Genomic DNA, 20,097 nt, shown 5'->3' with positions numbered 1-20,097 from the left:
TGGGCCCCGTAGGAAACACTAAGGGACGAATTATCACTGAGACCTAGGATACAAATAGTGATAACTATGGATGATGAAAAGGGATGTAGAACATTGAATGGACCTGCATTATATTACTGGAACATTATAATACCTGTATGTGGCATCATTAGAATCATTTTCTGTAATGCCACAAATGGATGAAACTTGTGCTATAAATTAATTTCATAAACTTAGACTGGAAACACATTATTTTAGAACCTTTGAAAAATATTTATTTCTACATCAAAGGTGAAATTAACTGGTCATTGGCAAGGTCTTTGAAAAATTAATATGTCTTTATGGCTTTTCTCAATTTGATTCCTAGCAGGGGACATCCCTAATTCCTATCTACTGTATTAAATATTTTACCTCTGATAAAGAGAAATCCCACTGAGTTGTTATTGTGTAATTGCTAAATCGAATCAACCAGCAATGTAAAAATGATTTCAAAGAGGAGGGTTTTTTTAATGCCTGCTATAAAGATATGTTACTCCTTATGTGTTACCTGTATAGGAAACAACTGTCCAATTAGACTTCCATATAGTTATGATTTATGATAAGCCAATACCAACACTATTTCCTAGTTGCCATGATCACTAGTAGTTTGCAGCAAGGCAATGGATTTATTTTCATGGTTATCCACAATCCCAGTAAATCTTAAATACTGTAAATAATAATAACCATGTTTGTAGAGAAGGCATGCTGGAAATTGTTGTACTCTTTTCAGACTAATAATCTGCATTATGTAAATGTTTATGAATGTTACTTTTATCCTAATGCATGAAGTCAGCCTATGGTTCAGCAAAAACATTAGGCGGAATTGTGGATAATAAAAATTTTGTTTCAGGAAGACTGAAGTTTATGAGTAAACAATTTTAGTGTTACATATATGCATACTGTAGTTAGCAGGTTGAAAAAAAGGCCTCCACACATACGATCGCCATATCAGACACCATGTCTGATAATTGTATGATTTGTTTTCTTCACTTTCATCCGCAGTTTTCCCTGAGCTTACTCCACAGTGGATGAAGACTAGCTGCTATAATGAATCCTATACACAACACAGACAGGTTAGAGTAGATCCTTCTCTTGTACAGCATCTCTCTTCCTCAGAAGCAATAGCACACCCTCGGAAGCAGCAACAGCCTAGCAGACATTATTTAGCAGGACTGAGCAGTGTTACTATGAATCCAGCAGTGGGATATAGAAATGCAAGCAGCAGCTTCCTTCTCCCTTTCTCCTTTGCAGAGACTTCTACTGGCAGAAGCTTTATCCTGATCTCTTAGAGTATGGAGTACTGTGTTGTATGGATTTTTCCAGTGAACTGACAGTAAGTGATACAGTGCAGGATACAGAGGTTAGGCTGAGAGTAGCTTGATGCTGTAAATGGAGAATACGGCAACTTTTATGCCATTAAATTGAAATAACTTCACTGTGTGCATTGGAGAAGCTTTCAGGGCTTATGGAAAACAACCCCAAAAATGAACAAATATAAAAACTATATACTGTATGCTATATGTTTTTTTTTAAGTGGATGCAACAGTTAAAGGGGTTGTCCAGGGAGTTAATATTACCTTAATTAATCTGATTCCTGAGACTGGACCCAGGAATCCCAGCCTAGTTCCAACCCCCAGGTCACATCATCATAACCACCCAATCACTTTCGTTGTCTCAGTCCTCTCCCTCCTCTCCTGATCTTCCAAGCAATTCCCCTTGTTATGGGGGCTGACTTTACTACACTAAAGTAACCCGGTAGCCAAAACCAGGGGATGGAACCATCAAAATTCTACTGGATTAATTAAAGTAATTTGAAATCCCTTTAAACGCAGTCACCACCTGAATTGAGGGTCTTTTGGTCTCCACTAGGTGAACGAGGGTCTATGAATCTATATATCATACAGTATGTGCTAGAGCTTTCTATGAGCATATGGTAAACTGATGTAAAAACCAGGAGGCTAAAGCATTTTTCTGCGATAAGATATATTGCAAGGGTTTTTTTTATCTTTGTTAATATTACTGATTTATGGAAAGAAGTTAAATAGTTACTTTTCATCCTCTAAATCATATGGGTAATAACTTATGGAAAGGCCAAATAGGTCTAGGCTATGGATCTTTCATGATACTATTGTTATAAATAGTGGCTGACCTAGCAGCTCAGTTCACATAACTCAAGAACCTGAAATATTACACAGCACTTACAATACAAGACTTAATACAAGACCTTACGCATGCTGTGCATTTCATAAGCAGAAAATCATAGCAAAGGTTGATGTTTCTCCATTGCTCGGCTACAGAAGTGCACAGAGGAGTAACACTGAATAGACTCGCATTGCATTAACTAAGTAGGGTTAAGCAAAGTTTAGTTACACTCCTGCAGAGGGGTAGCTAGCAGTACCATGTGGGGGGGTGGCAGTAGCAGAATACCAAGAAAGTCAAAATACATGACTTCCTGCTCTGCCACTCTGTAAGCCACAAGTCACTTCAGGTGTTGTTGCCACAGGCAAGATGTACTTGAACACAATAACATCACAGTATTGTGCCTCCATTATTGGGACACAAGATGCTAAAATGGAGTGGGTAAAATAAAATGCTGCCAGGGGTTTGTCCAGCTTATTTTAATTGAGGACCTATCCTCAGCAAAGGTCATTAATAAGAGATCAGTGAGGGTCTGACGCCTGTGGACCATGCCGACCAGCTGTTTCAAGGGGTTACAATGCAAGAGTAAGTATGGGGAGCTCTTCACTGTTTACATTGCACACTGTCTGTATAATAGCGGCTCATATAATACAATACAATTACAACATCACCCCTAGAAGTGAATAGGACGAGAATATAGTTACATTGCACGGCCACTATGAGACAGACAATACAGCGTAAACAGAGAAGGGGTCACAGCGATTGCCTTGCTGTTGGATCCCCATTGATATCCCATTGATGATCTTTACTGTGCATAAGTCATCAATAACAATGATCTGGACAAGCCCTTTAATAAAAGAGGCACATAGGGGGCACGATTTAAAGGGACAAACAGAGACATTATTAATTTAAAGATACACACAATGTTGCTATTCATTTCCAGGGGATTCTTATGCTATTCATTGTATAATGTGGTATAGCAGCAGGATGGGGACTTGTACTTGAGAATAAAGGGGGTTTGGTACCTGGAATTGTGTCACAAACTTTGCAGAAACAAGTTGGAATATGTGGTTATGGGGGTCTGAATGGGAAATGTGAAGAATTATAGTCGGAGATTTTAATTGTAAGTCACTATACGTTTTCTACACTATTCACCTAAATAGTCTGCAAAGCTATATGTAGAGCAGGTATCTATCACTATACAGTCTCAACTCAGTGATAATATTGGCATACCTAAGTTGAGGGGATATGACTATTCAACTTGTACTAAACCCTTATCCACACCTCTGAGTTTTTGTATGATATATATATATATATATATATATATATATATATATATATATATATATATATGTAATGCCTAATACATGTGTAAATTGGTGTATAGTATAATTTTTCAGAATTCATTAATTCATACCACAAAGACCTACAGTGCAGCAATGATGATCGCTGGAAGTTCACAAGAAAAACGCAAATTATATTTAAAATTTATTCAAACCCATTTGTTGTAAGTTGCCAAATTGTCTTCTATGAAAATATCAAGTGTAGATTTCATAATTTTCATCATACAAAGTGGCATATCAAACTGAAGGCTCAAAATTTGCTTTTGCCAAATCCTTAAGTTTTGCTGTCTTGATATGCATAGACACATAATTGGATGAAGTACAATGGTTATGTGCACCGTTATCATTATCTCTGCATAATTTGCAAATGTTCCAGTTCTACCTCAATTATACATTTCTGGCCAAGAAGTGCTCCTTCTCATTCTGTTAATTACATGCCCTAGTTGTTACTTGCTGTCTAGCCAGCAGGAAGATATCCCCTTTCATATAAATGTCAGAGACAGAGATTTTAGTTTGCATTTGCCACATGCTGTAGTATAAATTGTCATATGCTGTAATCCGCAGAGATCTCTAATATCAAACATATGAAAGAAGAAGAAGAATTTTGTAGATTATACAAATCCAAAACATTATATCACCATCATAAGTAACCAGGTATGTTCTGTATGTATTTTACATTCATTATTATTATTATTATTATTATTATTATTATTAATAATAATAATAATAATAATAATAATAATAATAATAATAATAATAATAATAATTAATAATACTACTAATCTATTTGTCCAGTGTATAAACACAATGAATTGATGAATTTATTGACACAACACTTACCCTGTCACCTTTAAGTCCTGGAAGACCAGGAGGGCCGGGCAGACCTAGAAAGCCAGGATCACCTCGTGGACCCTTAAAAAGAAATCACACACTGAAATGAATTCTCTAGCACATTAGTGAACATTCACATAGAGTGGAAACGTTGTTGTTCTTCGCATGCAAATTGTATTACTTTAAATAAGCTAAAAGGAAATGACAGTGAGCGCTGTTTATTCTTGGCTTCCACCAGGAGCTACAATCCCCAAGGTTTACATTCCTTATGAACAGTGTATTCTTTCACACAGGACCCTCTCTGCCGATGCTATGTAAATAGTGGCCAGGCTGCATAGAAAGAGGGCATTCATAGACATGCTCATTGCTTCCAGACAGAGAACATCTTTTCACTTTTCTGATCTGAAACTTGCAATATTTTCTTTCCCTAAATAAGTTCATTGCTTTATGTAATTATTCCAGGAAACTTTTATCAGTAATATTTTCAGGATTTGCTGATTTTTAGGATATGTTTAAACATGTTAACAAAATATATTTTTTCATTTCAGTATAAATGTGTTTTTACTTACTTGTTTTCCAGGTGGTCCAGGTGGGCCTGAAGGACCGGGCTCTCCTCTGTCACCCTGAATTAAAAGAACAAAGCAGAGAAATTATATACAATGTAACATTTTAATGATACACTAAAAAGTCACAATAACTACAGAATGACAATGACAAAGATTTGCACAGTGTAACTCCAGCTGTACAGAGAACCACAACTCAAGAAAATGTGGCCATGTTGAAGTACATCATCTGCAGCATGCATCTTAACCAAATTGCATCTTAACCGAAGTGCAGATTAACCAAAGTGCACTTATACATGGCACTTAAACAGGGCACGAAACAGGCTAACCATGGCAGAACACCAGGTAAATTTCAACCTAAAACAACAAGTTTTACCTCATGGTATCCTGTAGCTGCACTGTCTCTTACTATCTTAGCCATTGTCTTCCTGCAGATCTCTCCTCCATCTCTACCACCAGTACACACCATCCATATCAGTCCCTCTTTTCTTCCTTCTCCCATGTACAGCTCTCACACACTTTTCACACTCTTTAATCATCCCTTTATTTCTTTTAGCAGTGACACCAAACAGAAGCGCCCACATAAATCACTGAACCACCTTCTGTCTCTGTCCCTGTTACTCCTCCTCGCTGCTGGGGACATCTCTCCTAACCCCGGCCCTCCTTCCTTCACTAACTCTTCTTCCTGCACACATAGAAGGCCTACAAACCTCATCAATATTTACCATGTTCCTTCCCCTCATCTCTCCCCTGTCTCCTTTAACTGCTCTCTCTGGAACGCCCGCTCAGTGTGTAACAAACTAGAATATATTAATGACTTATTCCTTAGTAAATCCCTCGGCCTGCTCGCCTTTACTGAAACTTGGATCCAGCAGGCAGACACTGCCTCCCCTGCTGCTCTGTGTCATGGTGGCCTACAATTCTCACATACCTCTAGGCCTGACAACAGGCAGGGTGGTGGGGTAGGCTTACTCCTGTCCCCACAGTGCATTTTTCAGTCCATTCCCCCGGTCCCCTCACTCACATTCTCCTCATTTGAAGTCCATGCTATCAGACTTTTCCGGCCACTCTCCTTACGTGTAGCTGTGATCTACCGCCCACCTGGCTCACCCTACCAATTTTTGGACCACTTTGCTTCTTGGCTTCCCCACTTTTTATCCAGTGACATTCCTACCCTCATCATGGGTGACTTTAACATCCCTATTGCCCCCCCTCACTCCCCGGCTGCCTCACAGTTTCTCTCATTAACCACTTCTCTTGGTCTCTCACAATGTTCTTCTTCCGCCACACATATAGACGGTAACACGATTGATCTAGTCTTCCATCGACTCCTCACAGTCTCTAAATTTTCTAACTCTTCTCTGCCGCTTTCTGACCACAATCTTCTATCTCTCACCATCAGTGCTCTCTCCCCTTCACAAGACGCCCCTATCCATCACACATATAGGAACTTGCGTGCTATTGACACCCAGCACCTCTCAGATACTCTACAGTCCTCCCTGTCCCCCATCTCTTCAATCTCCTGTCCCAATCTGGCCACCAGTCACTATAATGATACCCTCAAAAATGCATTGGATGAGGTTGCTCCCCCCTCCACTCGTAAAGTCCCACATAGGAGGCATCAGCCCTGGCACACGCCACAGACACGATTTCTTCAGCGCTGCTCTAGGTGTGCCGAACGTCTATGGAGAAAATCACGCTCACCTGCAGATTTCCTCCACTTCAAGTTTATGCTTAAAACATATAGCTCTGCCCTTTACCTTGCCAAACAAGACTATTTCACCGCCCTCATCTCTTCTCTCTCAAGCAACCCTAAAAGGCTTTTTGAAACCTTTCACTCCTTACTCACACCCAAGGTGCAGACGCCATTCACAGACCTTAGTGCTGATGACCTGGCCATGTATTTCCATGATAAAATTGATAAGATCCATCAGGAAATTACTGCCCAAGCCCCAGGTGGCATTGACTCCCACACCTACGATAGTACTGATCCCCTCACCAGCCGCACTTATGACTGTCCATTCTCATCTTTTGAACCTGTCACAGAAGAGGAAGTTTCCCAGCTACTTTCTTCATCTCGCCCCACAACCTGCAGTAGTGACCCCTTCCCCTCACACCTTCTCCAATCTCTGTCCCCTGCTGTCACTACTTACCTTACTAAAATATTTAACCTCTCTCTCTCTTCTGGAATCTTCCCATCCTCCTTCAAGCATGCTGTTATAATCCCGCTACTGAAAAAACCCTCCCTGGACCCATCCTGTGCTGCTAACTATCGACCCGTCTCTAACCTCCCCTTCATCTCTAAACTTTTGGAACGCCTGGTTTATTCTCGGTTAATCCGTTATCTCTCTGCTAACTCTCTGCTTGACCCCTTACAATCTGGTTTCCGCGCTCTGCACTCTACTGAAACAGCTCTCACAAAAGTCTCTAATGATCTACTAAAGGCTAAATCCAATGGTGACTTCTCTCTTCTTATTCTTCTGGACCTCTCTGCAGCTTTTGACACTGTTGACCATCAACTTCTCCTCACTATGCTCCGCTCAGTTGGCCTCAATGACACTGCGCTCTCCTGGTTCTCCTCTTATCTCTCAGGCCGCACTTTCAGTGTATCATTTGCGGGCTCTGTTTCCTCCCCTCTTTCCCTTGCTGTTGGGGTTCCTCAGGGCTCGGTCCTCGGCCCCCTGCTCTTTTCTCTCTACACAGCCCCCATTGGACAAACCATCACCAGATTTGGCTTCAGGTACCATCTTTATGCTGATGACACCCAATTATACACATCTTCCCGTGACATCACCCCTGCACTCATTCAGAACACCAGTGACTGTCTCTCTGCTGTCTCTAATATCATGTCCTCGCTCTATCTGAAACTAAATCTCTCTAAGACTGAACTACTACTGTTTCCACCATCTAACAGATCTGTCCCTGATATATCCATTGCAGTCTCAGGCCTTACTATAACTCCTAGGCAGCATGCCCGCTGCCTTGGGGTCATATTTGACGCAGACCTTTCCTTCACCCCTCATATTGAATCACTCGCACGTTCATGTCACCTCCACCTCAAAAACATCTCCAGAATACGCCCTTTCCTTACCAGAGATACACTAAAGACACTTATTGTCTCTCTGATTCATTCTCGCCTTGACTACTGTAATTCCTTACTAATCGGTCTTCCCCTCACTAAACTCTCTCCTCTACAATCTATTCTGAATGCAGCGGCCAGGCTCATCTATCAGGCTAGACGCTACAGCGATGCCTCCGGTCTGTGCCAGTCGCTACATTGGCTGCCTATTCATTATAGAATAAAATATAAAGTTATTACTCTCATCCACAAGGCTCTCCATAATGCCGCACCTCCCTACATTTCTTCCCTCATCTCTGTCTACCGCCCAACCCGTGCTCTCCGCTCACTCAATGACCTAACACTTACATCCTCTATTATCAGAACCTCCCATGCTCGTATACAAGACTTCTCCCGAGCTGCACCACTTCTCTGGAATGCTCTACCCCGGACAATCAGATTAACTCCCAACTTCTACAGTTTCAAACGCAAACTAAAGACGCATCTTTTCAGACAAGCCTATCACAATTCCTAATGCACAAAATTGTCTGAACACTGTATAAGCAATGCCGCCCCTGCTACCTCTTGTGTCACCCTCTCTACCTCATAGATTGTAAGCTCTTTTGAGCAGGGCCCTCAGTCCCATTGTGTGAAATGACGTTCTTTGTTATGTATGTCTGTATCTGAACCCTATAAATTGTACAGCGCTGCGGAATATGTTGGCGCTATATAAATAAAATGTATTATTATTATTATTAAGTACATCAGGCCATATGTAATGTAAAATGTAATGTAAAAGGGCTCACTGCCACCTAAAAACTACTGCTAATGTTTATTAGTTGGCCAGAGATTGTGGTAGTAAATTTTATATCCCGCACTTACTGTTGCTTCTTAGTGACAGGGACACATTTAAGAGTAAAGAACATATATACAGTTTTGTGAAAAGGTTTTTGGCTGATGTGAAGAAATGCTGCAAAATAGGAATGTTTTCCAAAATGACATTTCCACAACCTACAAGATTGAAATAAAATACTGCAATAAAGTAATCAGCTTTAATAATGGCTGGTCTGTTGACAACATGGTGGTACAGTGTCCGCACACACAAGAAAACTCCATTACCATGCAGTTAAATCTTGTATGTGCATAGATTTACTTATCTTATACTGCTGGTTAATTATAGGATATTTTATTCACTTTTTAGGCATAACAGTAAATTTAGAATTCTACTGATTTCCTGTTATCAGAGAGCAATGCATTGTGGGAGTTGAGTTGAATGTACCCAATTAGGGGATGTCCACACTCCTGTCATGAACGTCTGCTGCTCTCATCCATCACAGGATGAGAGCAACGGACAATAGTTGCAGTGGAGTGATGGATGCCATTGCCATTGATTTCCATTTTAAACCCACCCTTAGAAAAACATCACTGTCTGCAGATGGCAGATGAACTGCATATAGATCCCCAATCAGAATAAATTTTACTAGAATATAGGATGTTTTTCATTGGTTGCATAGACAGCACATATGGATGGCCTATAGTCTATGTATGGATGTCCCCTGTCTTTCCCTTGACGGCAGATATCGGGGGTGGGGTTGTTGGGTGATTAATCAGACATATTATATTTCAACATGCCTGATCCTTTTGTTCTCAAAGAAGGTAAGGTCTAGCATGGGCTTCTTCTACTCTCTACAGTGAGAAGACATGCATACTCATTTGAGTCATGTGTGCATTTATATGAAGGAGGTTGGAAGGAAAAGCTGACGGTGGTATGAGTATTCAGCCAACAGCTATCTACAGTGTATTGTATGGCCAGCTTAATATGCAATGTTGGCGATACACTATAGGATATCATTATATACTGTGCAAAATATAGAGATGTGAGATTCATGAATCTATATTAAAAAAAAACAAGTCTTTGTACTCCACAGAAACCAATAACAGCTTTGATTTCATATTCTGGTGTTAAAAAATTAAAGCTCCTGAATTTCTATAATATGCACATATCTGATAAAACATACTTTTGGATCACATAGAGGTTACTGCATGTCTTGACCTACATACAATATACAGTACTATACACTGTGATCACAGTTCAACAATCTGAACTACAATACAGGTCCTGTTTCCTAATACTGGTATTAAGGCTGACAGAAATGTGACATATTATAGTAGCTCTCGCAGTTTTATTTTTGTTCTCTGGTCCCACAGAAAGGTTCATGATGCAAACTGAAACCTTCTTACTGATAGTTGTATATGTGAATTAGCCACCATCTTCTAGTAAGTTTATTAAATCATGTTTCCAGTGCCAACCCCATTAAAGATTGTTCCCTTCTGTACATTGTGTGTCATTCTATTGACTCCTAATAGTTCTTAAGGGCCCCTACACATGGAGTATACGTGCGTGTATTTTGGCAAAATGTACGTATAAAAATACACGTGTAAAAATAAGACTCCCATTGACATCAATGGCATTTTTTTTTTTACACGTGTAAAAAAACACGTCAAAATACACATCAAAATACACATAAAAATACAAGTCAAAATACACATCAAAATAAACGTCAAAATACACGTGTAAAATGTCATTGAAGTCAATGGGAGAGCCCCTTCACACGGAGTAAACGCGCATGTATTTTGGTAAAATACACATGTAAAAATACGACTCCCATTGACTATTCTATTTTATACATGGACAACCACTAAGCTTTTTTACTTACTGATGGTCCACCAGGTCCTCTTGGACCAGACTCCCCTTGAGGTCCTTGGTCACCCTGTAAAGATTGATTAAAAACAGATGGTCAATAGCTTGAAAACAGTAGATGCCATTGAGTCTATACAAAAATTATCCCCATACTGCTCTGTTATAACTTGGTTTTAACGCAAGCATTCTTGGGGTTATTAAAGGGGTTTTCAAACACTACGATACTGATGACCTATTCTCAGGACAGGTCATAAATGTCATATTGGTTATTTGAAGAAGGGGCAAAAATTGGACAAATGCCGCAGTCTCTTCACCTATTACCAGCCATAAATTTTCTAGTGACTATGGGACTAGATTCCAACATGCCAAACAGGCAATTGCAGACATCTGATAAGCAGGAAGGGGTGGGTGTCAGACCCTGGCTGATCTGATACTTATGACCCATCGTAAGGATTTGTCATCAATATTAAATTTATAGGAAATTCCAATAATATATATTTTTTTTTAAAATGTAGATTGTGAGTCCCACATAGAGCTCACAATGTACATTTTTCCCTATCAGTATGTCTTTGGAATATGGGATGGAAATCCATTCAAACATGGGGAGAACATACAAACTCCTTGCAGATGGTTTTTGCCTTTGGCAGGATTTGAACACCAGGACTCCAGCGCTGCAAGGCTGCAGTGCTAACCACTGAGCCACCGTGTGGCCCCTCAAATTCCAATAATAATTCTGGATATTAATAATTAAGTGTATTATCTTCCTCAGTTCATAAGGGCAATGTTAAATGTACAAAAACATCACAGAAAACAAAATTAAATCTTACAGGTTTACCAGATTTTCCCATTAATCCAGCAACACCGGGAGCACCACTGTTTCCCTAGATAATACAATAAAAGGTAGATTGTTAGAAATCAGAAACATTGATGATTTATGCTTTAATCATTTTTATTATATTAGAAGGCAAATGGAAAAAAAAACATAATGAGGGTTCTTTAAGACCTAATTACAGACTTATCACATCCTCATGCCTAAGGCTTTATTCACATGGGTATATCCTTGATCTGTGTTCTGTCTTGTCTACAATGGACTACAAATGTACAGGATACAGACCTGCAGCTGTACCAGTCCAGTCTGTATTTAACTGAATCCAATAATCTACAAGTCTGTTTGCTCTGTAGACATACAGATTTTCATACTGTTTTAAAAATCACAGTTTGTTGTGAATGTATCTCATACATCTGGCCCAATGTATTACAGCTCCAAACAACCTTCAGGTAACATTCCTTTGTAATTCAGTGTCCATGCTCTAAAAATCCAGCTTTTCTGTGATTTGTCTATAGCAGCATGCTTCACCAGACCCAATTCACCGAGATAGTCTCCTCTAGTAGCATTGCATTGATTTGGGGTGGGGGGGTCTATCTGCATATAATAGTGTCATATGGCACACTAATCATTAGCACATGGAATATCTATGACTCTACAGCATAGAGATGTAAGTACTCTATAAACACAGCTTTGTTGGGTATATGTGGCCTAGCAATGACCTACAACATTTTCATAACTGCAGCAGCGATCAATGACATTAGTAAGTCGATCGGTGCTGATTAGTTCCATTTACCTGGAGCAATCATTCTTATTACGATCATTCACATACAGTTTCATTATTGCCATAACCACATCTCATGTTAACACGAGTAGATACGCAGCCAACAAGTAATTTTTAATGTCAGCATCAATGATGAGACAAATGACGGATAAGTATTTTTCCTTTGTCATTTCATCTGTGGAAGTGCTTGCAGGTATCAATGATCAGGTACAAACATGCCTACCAATGTACTGTTGGCTGTTTATCAGCCTGATTCAAAGGCCCGTAACAAAATTTGTAAATCGGAACTAGGCTATAAAATATTTGCTCGAACATCAAATAATTTATGGACATGTGTAAGCACCTCGCATTGTTTCATTCTATAAATACATTTTTGCTGGCAGAGCCAATCTCCCTTATATATTAAGAATAATTTTATTCAGACTGGATGAATAGATTTTATTTTTTACCTTTGAATAATTTATTTATTGGCTACAGTATTCGTTTCTGAAGGAATATTCATGAACTCTAATGACTGAACATCTTTGCCTCTACAAAAAAATAATGTCCAAAACATTTCTAGCTAATAAACTATCAACAAAAGACAAATTATATGTGTAGTACAGATTGCAACAGTTATCTGCCAAAAATATCAGATCTAACATACAACATGTGCAGTGCAAAATCTTTTGAAATGAAATTCGAAAATGAACATTGCATCTAGTTAAAGAGACATTGTTACCTTCTCTCCAGCTATTCCTTTTGCTCCCGGACTGCCTGGCAAACCCTAAAAACACATAAAATGCAACAATTAAGTGTATTATACTTACATTATCTGTGGGTAGCAAACAAAACAACAAAGATATTTTCCACGCGAAAGAAATACAGAAAACAACAAGATTAAAATGTACATACTCAAGAACTATTGGCGCATCTGTAGAAGAGCCTAAATCCCAAAAGGTGCAAATTACTTTACAGTGGTACAACTGTCCTCATTTTTATTCCTTTGTTATTTACTGTATATGTTTATATTTTTCTGTCTGAAGTGCTCAAAAAAGTTTTTATAACAATGTAATCAAAAAATGATTAATTGGATTAATGAAACTTTTAAACAAATGTTTGTAAGGGTTTCTACCTTCTGGATATCTCAAGCTCCAAATTTTTGGCTGCCTGATGTCTACAGAATAAATGCCTTGTGTACATGAGAAAAAGTCATAGTTTACGTGATGTTTTATTTAATGTTTTGTCTAGAGAACTAAAAAAGTCACAGGTATGTGTGTGGTTATGGGTGACGGAATGATCACCCAAATAGTCACGTGACCACATTATTATAGCGTATAACGTAGTGGCAAGGCAGTGAGTCTGCCAATCATGTAATGACCTCCTGGTCACCTGATCCCCTTAGACTGGCGGTATACTTTACGTTCATTTAGCCATTTGACTGCTAAGGAGATACTTTGTACTACCCATCCCGCCATCAACATTAATAAATAAACTGCCTGGTTAGGGAATAGTTTAAAAGTTAAAAAAAAAAACGTTCTGTGAGTCGGCAGAGGTTGGTCAGAACCAACCAGTGATGCCAAACACTGATATTTTCATTAAGATAAGATAAGATAAGATAATCCTTTAATAGTCCCACAATGGGGAAATTTCAGTGATACAGTTTCATAGATGGTACAGTAGTATATAACAAGAGAGAAACACGTACAAGCTCATGGCAGATAGAGAAATCCTAGGAATCATAGCAACTAAAACGAAAGAAACACAGACACACTGCAGGATCATTTAGTTCTCTGTGTGGAGTGATGTTAATAATAATAATAATACAGCCGAATGTGGTTGGAGGACACTCCAGGACATCACAAAGCCAGGCAGAATATCCAGCATGGCTACTTTGTTTTTAGCCTGCCATTGGACAGCCACAAATGATAATTTGCAGCATGTATATGTCAGACAGCTTCACCCAACCGTAATATAATTTGCATGCCAAGCTATAGAAAAAGTGCAACAATCATTTTGGCAAACTGTCCGCTTGCTTCTAAACCGGTGGTGGAATAGCATTGAAGCAATCTAGAGTCTGTGTTGTAAATATGAGCAGGCAGTTTAACAAAATAATTGCCAAGCACCATCTAAGTGGGAGGGACAAGTACAGAGACAATCAACAGAAGGGATACAGAAATCATAGCAATATTGAGGTCTTGTGACCATTGAGGATAACATGGGATTTGGTGCTAAAATGGAAACTACCATATGCTTGGTATATATTGAGTATAATGCCCACAAAACATGTATCTATTTAGCTGACCAATCAACTTCATTTGTTATAATACATCTCAGAATTATTCTCTTGGATACAATATCTTATGAAAGTCTCCTTGAAAGAATTAGGAAGAATATCTCAAATACATAGAAAAATGGTGTCAATATGGTCAACAGATTATGATAACAGTATACTTGTGATCTACAATTTTTTACATGGATATTGGTAAAGGCTACTTTATTCACACCTTCCAATTCAATATTCCTTTAAATTTGGACCCTAATAAGTGGATGTGAATTGTAACCTAAAAGATAGCTAGAAATTACTGAACACATTTCTATGGTGGGATGTCAGGCATCTTGTGGTGCTTTAGATGGATGAGCATAGAAGCAATGTTTTGAATAGACTCGAGTGGGAACATATGGTTTATTAGGATGCCAAATAGGAACATTCTGCAGCAGTTGAAGTGAGACATGATAAGTGGCTTTAATTATAATCTTAGAACAGATTCTAACAATGTTCTACAAGTAAAGATGGCAGAGTGCATAGATGAATGAAAAAGTGATAGATGACTGGCTATGACTTTTATTGTCCGATAATCATAATACGTGAGAGCGGGATTGAAAAACATGGTCTATAATTTAGCTTGGATGCTTTAATGCTGCTTGTATGTTGGTTAAAGAGGCCAGATAGTAAATTTTGGTTTCCAGTTTTTTAACTGCTAAGTGCTACATGTGAAGAGCAAGTCAAACAGAAGTCAAGCTACAAGGTACAATGACTTTATAACATTTAGAATAAGTAGGAAATAACATTATCATTAATGTTGCTATAAATCATCACATATGCCATCATTTTCTTTTGACAAAAGTTCCATAATCTGCAGCTGTAACCTTGTTATACAACAACCAATAGGTGACTGAGGAACCCAATGATGAATCAATAAGCAATATTGTATGTAGTTCTCACAGTTCCATTATATGTTGGTCATGATGCTAGTATAGATAGCTACCATGGATGTTATCTGTCTATGGCTCTTTTCCAATTTTAGGCTAAGGTCACCCACTTTTCAAGGACTGTAAAAAGCTATGTTTTTTGCCACTGCATCATTTGTGACCCCAGCCTTAACAACAAACTAAGCTTAATATTCCATACCTATATGACAATGTTGATGAAATAAACCTGTACTTTATCAAATATATGAAAACCTTATTATACACACAAAATCCAATAGAATTGCTGAATACCCAATAAAAATAACTACACAGAAATAAATAATACAGTATAGACCAACATAACTAATGTTCTTTATATTTGTAGGTGTATTATAGCCTTAAAGTCTAACTAAACTTTCCGATAACCTTTGATTTTCTGGTAATATTTGTGTCATTAATACATTTTGTAACATGCTTTATTAAAGGGGCGCTATCAGCAAAGTTTTGCTGTATGAACCCCACGTCCTCTTCTTCCAGCGGGATTGGTTCAAATCCTGCGCGTGCGTAGTATGCTCGTGTAGTTCTAAGGGGAACTGAGCATACTGGGCATCTAGTATCTCATTACCCCACCCCCAACCCGTACCCCCGGAGGGAGCGCTACTACGCAAACGCGGCATTTTAACCAATCCCGCCAGAAGAAGCTGACGACGAAGCCGGGAAGGAGCCAGGACCAGGGGGCGTCACAGCAAGAAGGTGTGCCAGAAAATGATGTTGGACAGTGCACGACCGCCCACCATGCATGATAAGTATAATTTGCATATTCGTTTTTAGGGTATTATTTTAAAACGGGGGGGGGGGGGAGTTTAAAATAACATTAGCGGTGCCTGAATAGCCTTTTTAAAGGCTATTCACGCATATGTGGGGCTCATACAGCAAAATTTTGCTGATAGAACCCCTTTAAGACATTTTGTCTCCTTTCTGTGAAATCCTGCAACTCTATATTCTTTCCCTTGCTTTTGTATTGAAAGCTATTACTGCCTCTCACTGATAACTGTGTATTTATTATGGGCTTGGAGTTTGGGGCTGTGTAAAATAACGGTTTTGGGATGGTCACTTCAACAGTTATATCTCAAATGTTTTAAAATGTAGAAAGTGGAGAAAAAAGGAGATTCTCTGCTTTTATAGGTTGTAGTGCTATCTACTTAATTTCCAGAGATATCACTGGCTGAAAACATAGTCAGGATTAGGATATTTATATATCAGGCTTCTTGGCCTGTATTATGCCTGTATTACTGTATGTACCTGAATTATATATATTATTCCAGTCCCGACTATGGCTAGGTTGTTTTCTATATGTATCATTGTAAAGTACCCTGACATTTACTGCTAGCTTGCACACTAGTCATCTGTGAAGACTAAATGACAATCTTTCGACATTATGTTCTCTTCATATGTGTTCTTTATTTTTTAACTTTTTAGGATTGAAATGACATTTTTGCTACAGGCACCTATGGATGTTCAAAGTCACAGATTCTGGATTCATGATGTCATGCATACTGTATATACTGTGCAAGGGTACATGCAAGACAAACTACCATGGGGCCTATGGTTCTACTTTCATTACACTTTAAGCAACATGAGGGATAATGAAGTAGCCAAATATCATGGCATCCTTCTTTCCCAATAAGGGCAGATGGGTTGAACAATTTGGATAGAGGTCTGTGGTACTGTATACCAATAAGTAAAGCACTTTCTGCCTACATCTATTTCTATAGATATATCCTAGTAAATAAATAGGAATGCCTGAGATACCGTCTTAAGCTTGCAAGATCCTCTGTAAAAGTCATTCCGAGGAAATCTCTGTGTTAAATCTACTTCCATCAGACTAAATGTGTTTACTCATTACAAACCATAGTTCTATAAATAAAGAACACAGAATTGAAAACTTGTTTGTGCCTGTCTATTTTCTTCAGTCTATACAATAGCTGCCAACCGGACCCTGTCACAGAGAGGCAGATAATTATCTCGTATGAGGTGACGACGCTTGGAAGTGACGCGTAGTCAGAGACAGGTGATAATTATTCTTCTGTGAAAATTATTTAGGCTATGCCACGAGTACCTGTCAAAGTATTAAGGTTTTCTTGTAGATGACTATAATGATCTCCATCAGTGAAAACTTCTTATTAATTTACAAGATGCTCATACCACAGTCTCTACACGGCTCTTAAAGCGGCCTGATGTCTAAGAGCAAATATTACGGTGCTGTACAAGAAAACCTACAATTTTATGTTTCCTTATAAAGATATTGTGATTTTACCCTTTACTGTGGGTAAGTAAATAATAACATAGCTGCATTTAGATGCCAAAGTTCTGGTCCAGATTCTTGACTATAAGAAGCCATAGTAGTGAATATTGTTGTACTATATATATCTAGTGTCGGTTACAAAGTGACATCAAGTAAGACGACCAATGTCACTACATAAGTATTTTTTAGTAAATCTTTAACTTTCTATTGCTCTTATTGCAGACCAAATGAGAAGCTATCTGGTCTTTTATAATTGATATCAAATCCAATTGTAGACTAGCAATGCTTCCCCCAACCAGTCAAGCTGCAGCGTTTACTCGCTGTACTTTTATTAATGGCAGTTTTGAGTAATGGAAATTCAAAGGGTAAGTATAAGGGTATTATGTGCCCATCTATGAAACTAAAGTGGCAGTACTAGAGCAATGGCTCCCATAGACGTATATGAGACAACTGCTGCAGTACTCACAACCACAGCTGGTAAAAGTACAGTGAGCGAGATTGCATCGGCATGGAGAAAGAGCTGATCTAATATGCCAGGCCCCAGCAGTCTGACTGCCGCCAATCTAAAATTGGATAGGACATCTATGGGGGCATTCACACTACCGTCTGTGTCCGACAGGTAGTGTCCGCTCCGTGTGTCCTAGTGTCCGACATGTCGGGTTTTTCTGTCCGCTTGAAAAGTCGGACATCTTTACATGCGGACAGTGAAGGAAGGGCACAGAGTGCAAAAGAACGCACCCGATCGCCATTTAAATAAATGACAGGTGTCACGGACACAGCTAGTGTCCGCTTCTAATGTCCGTGAGAGATTTTGAACGGACACTAGGAGCGGACACTACCTGTCGGACACAGACGGTAGTGTGAACGCCCCCTATGTTAAAAGGCTGGCTAAGCCTTCCAATCTGTATGTTTATAAGCAGAAATCATATGCTTTTCACAATCTATATACAGGGAAAGCTCTTTGAGATGACAACTCAAAATTGCATTTAAAAGTGGTCTTCAGCAGGGAGGTCATCTAAAATAAGATGCACAAAATGCAGAAAGGAATCAACTAAAAAGTTAAAAAATGTATATGATGAACTAAAAATTTGTCACAGAAAATCTGTTCTAGATAAGGTGGTCTTTTAGAGAGGTTTCACAGTACACTGTGATAGGACTAGCACTCAAGGATGTCAGTCCTCTACTTCTAAACACAATCAACTATAACTTTTCAATTATGAATACAGGAATGAACAACTGACCAAATGTGAAATATTTGCATTCAAAGTGAAAGCTTGATATATTATTATGTTTATATTTAGTTAGAGTTTACGTATTAATTGTCCACTACAATAGCCAGGATGCAGTAAAAGATACAATAATATTAGATATATCAAGTATAAACTCACTGGCAGTCCTTGAAGACCTGCTTCTCCTGGGGCTCCAGGTTCTCCAGAGTCACCCTACAAAAAATACATGAAATGTAAATGTACAATAAGCAGATAAAGCTAAAAAGGTGCAAGTGGGTCATTTCAAGACAACAGCAAAAAATGAATAATCAAATAGATAGAGTGACAACTTGATAAAAGCCCATGTGGTCCCAGTGTGATTCGGCCCAGCTGCTCCAGTGTATTCTTTGAGAAAGTCCCCGCCATATGTAACAATCACTACCTGTGTTGTCCCATGTCCTTTCCTTACACGAGACGTCACAGTACGCTGGGACTTCTGGCAAAACAAGACAGCTGAGAAGCAGGACTGGACTGCACTAGGAGACATTGGAGCAATGGGAACAGTATGGGGTTTTTTTCAACTTCCCTGGCCTAACAGATAAATAGGATTGGATGGATGAAAATAGATATGGAGGTAGGAGGTACCAGCACATGGGTCTTCATTACTTTAAAGTACGATGCCATCAAGGCATGTGTCCTGGTGGTTGGATATCAGTGGTGGCACCAACAAGCTACTTTCCTGTATGTATATAAAGTATAAGGAGATAAGAAAAATAAGCATATAGCTCACCACCTCCAGTTAGCTTGATAAGTCCTTATAATTCCTGGGTGCACGATCCTGGCCTCTGACTAAGGCACTTTGTAGTTGAAGCATATAGAAAAGGATAGTAGGATCCGCTCGACCAGGTAAGTTAAAAAATAACTTTTAATCCGACATGGTTAAAAAACACACAAAAGTAAATAGATGTGAAATGACAAAAAAGAAGAAAAATGGTGATTAAAACCACATTCTGATAGCTCTAGCTGACGCGTTTCAAGAAACGCGTCAGCTAGAGCTATCAGAATGTGGTTTTAATCACCATTTTTCTTCTTTTTTGTCATTTCACATCTATTTACTTTTGTGTGTTTTTTAACCATGTCGGATTAAAAG

The 20,097-nt window shown here is 38.8% G+C and overlaps 1 protein-coding gene across 1 annotated transcript in view; it reads right to left on the bottom strand.

The window, feature by feature from the left end:
- Positions 1-20,097, bottom strand: part of COL9A1 (collagen type IX alpha 1 chain) — a 127,400-nt gene that overhangs the window by 20,125 nt on the left and 87,178 nt on the right. Inside the window, exons 25-30 of the mRNA XM_075269540.1 lie at positions 19,128-19,181; positions 12,985-13,029; positions 11,481-11,534; positions 10,670-10,723; positions 4,901-4,954; positions 4,341-4,412 (exon numbers count right to left, since the gene is read on the bottom strand). Of these exons, the coding sequence (XP_075125641.1) occupies positions 4,341-4,412; positions 4,901-4,954; positions 10,670-10,723; positions 11,481-11,534; positions 12,985-13,029; positions 19,128-19,181 (333 nt within the window). The remainder of the gene's footprint in view (positions 1-4,340; positions 4,413-4,900; positions 4,955-10,669; positions 10,724-11,480; positions 11,535-12,984; positions 13,030-19,127; positions 19,182-20,097) is intronic.

The sequence above is a fragment of the Leptodactylus fuscus genome, chromosome 3 (genome assembly GCF_031893055.1).
Source record: "Leptodactylus fuscus isolate aLepFus1 chromosome 3, aLepFus1.hap2, whole genome shotgun sequence".
Lineage (NCBI taxonomy): Eukaryota > Metazoa > Chordata > Amphibia > Anura > Leptodactylidae > Leptodactylus > Leptodactylus fuscus.
This window is presented reverse-complemented; position numbering and strand designations above follow the sequence as displayed.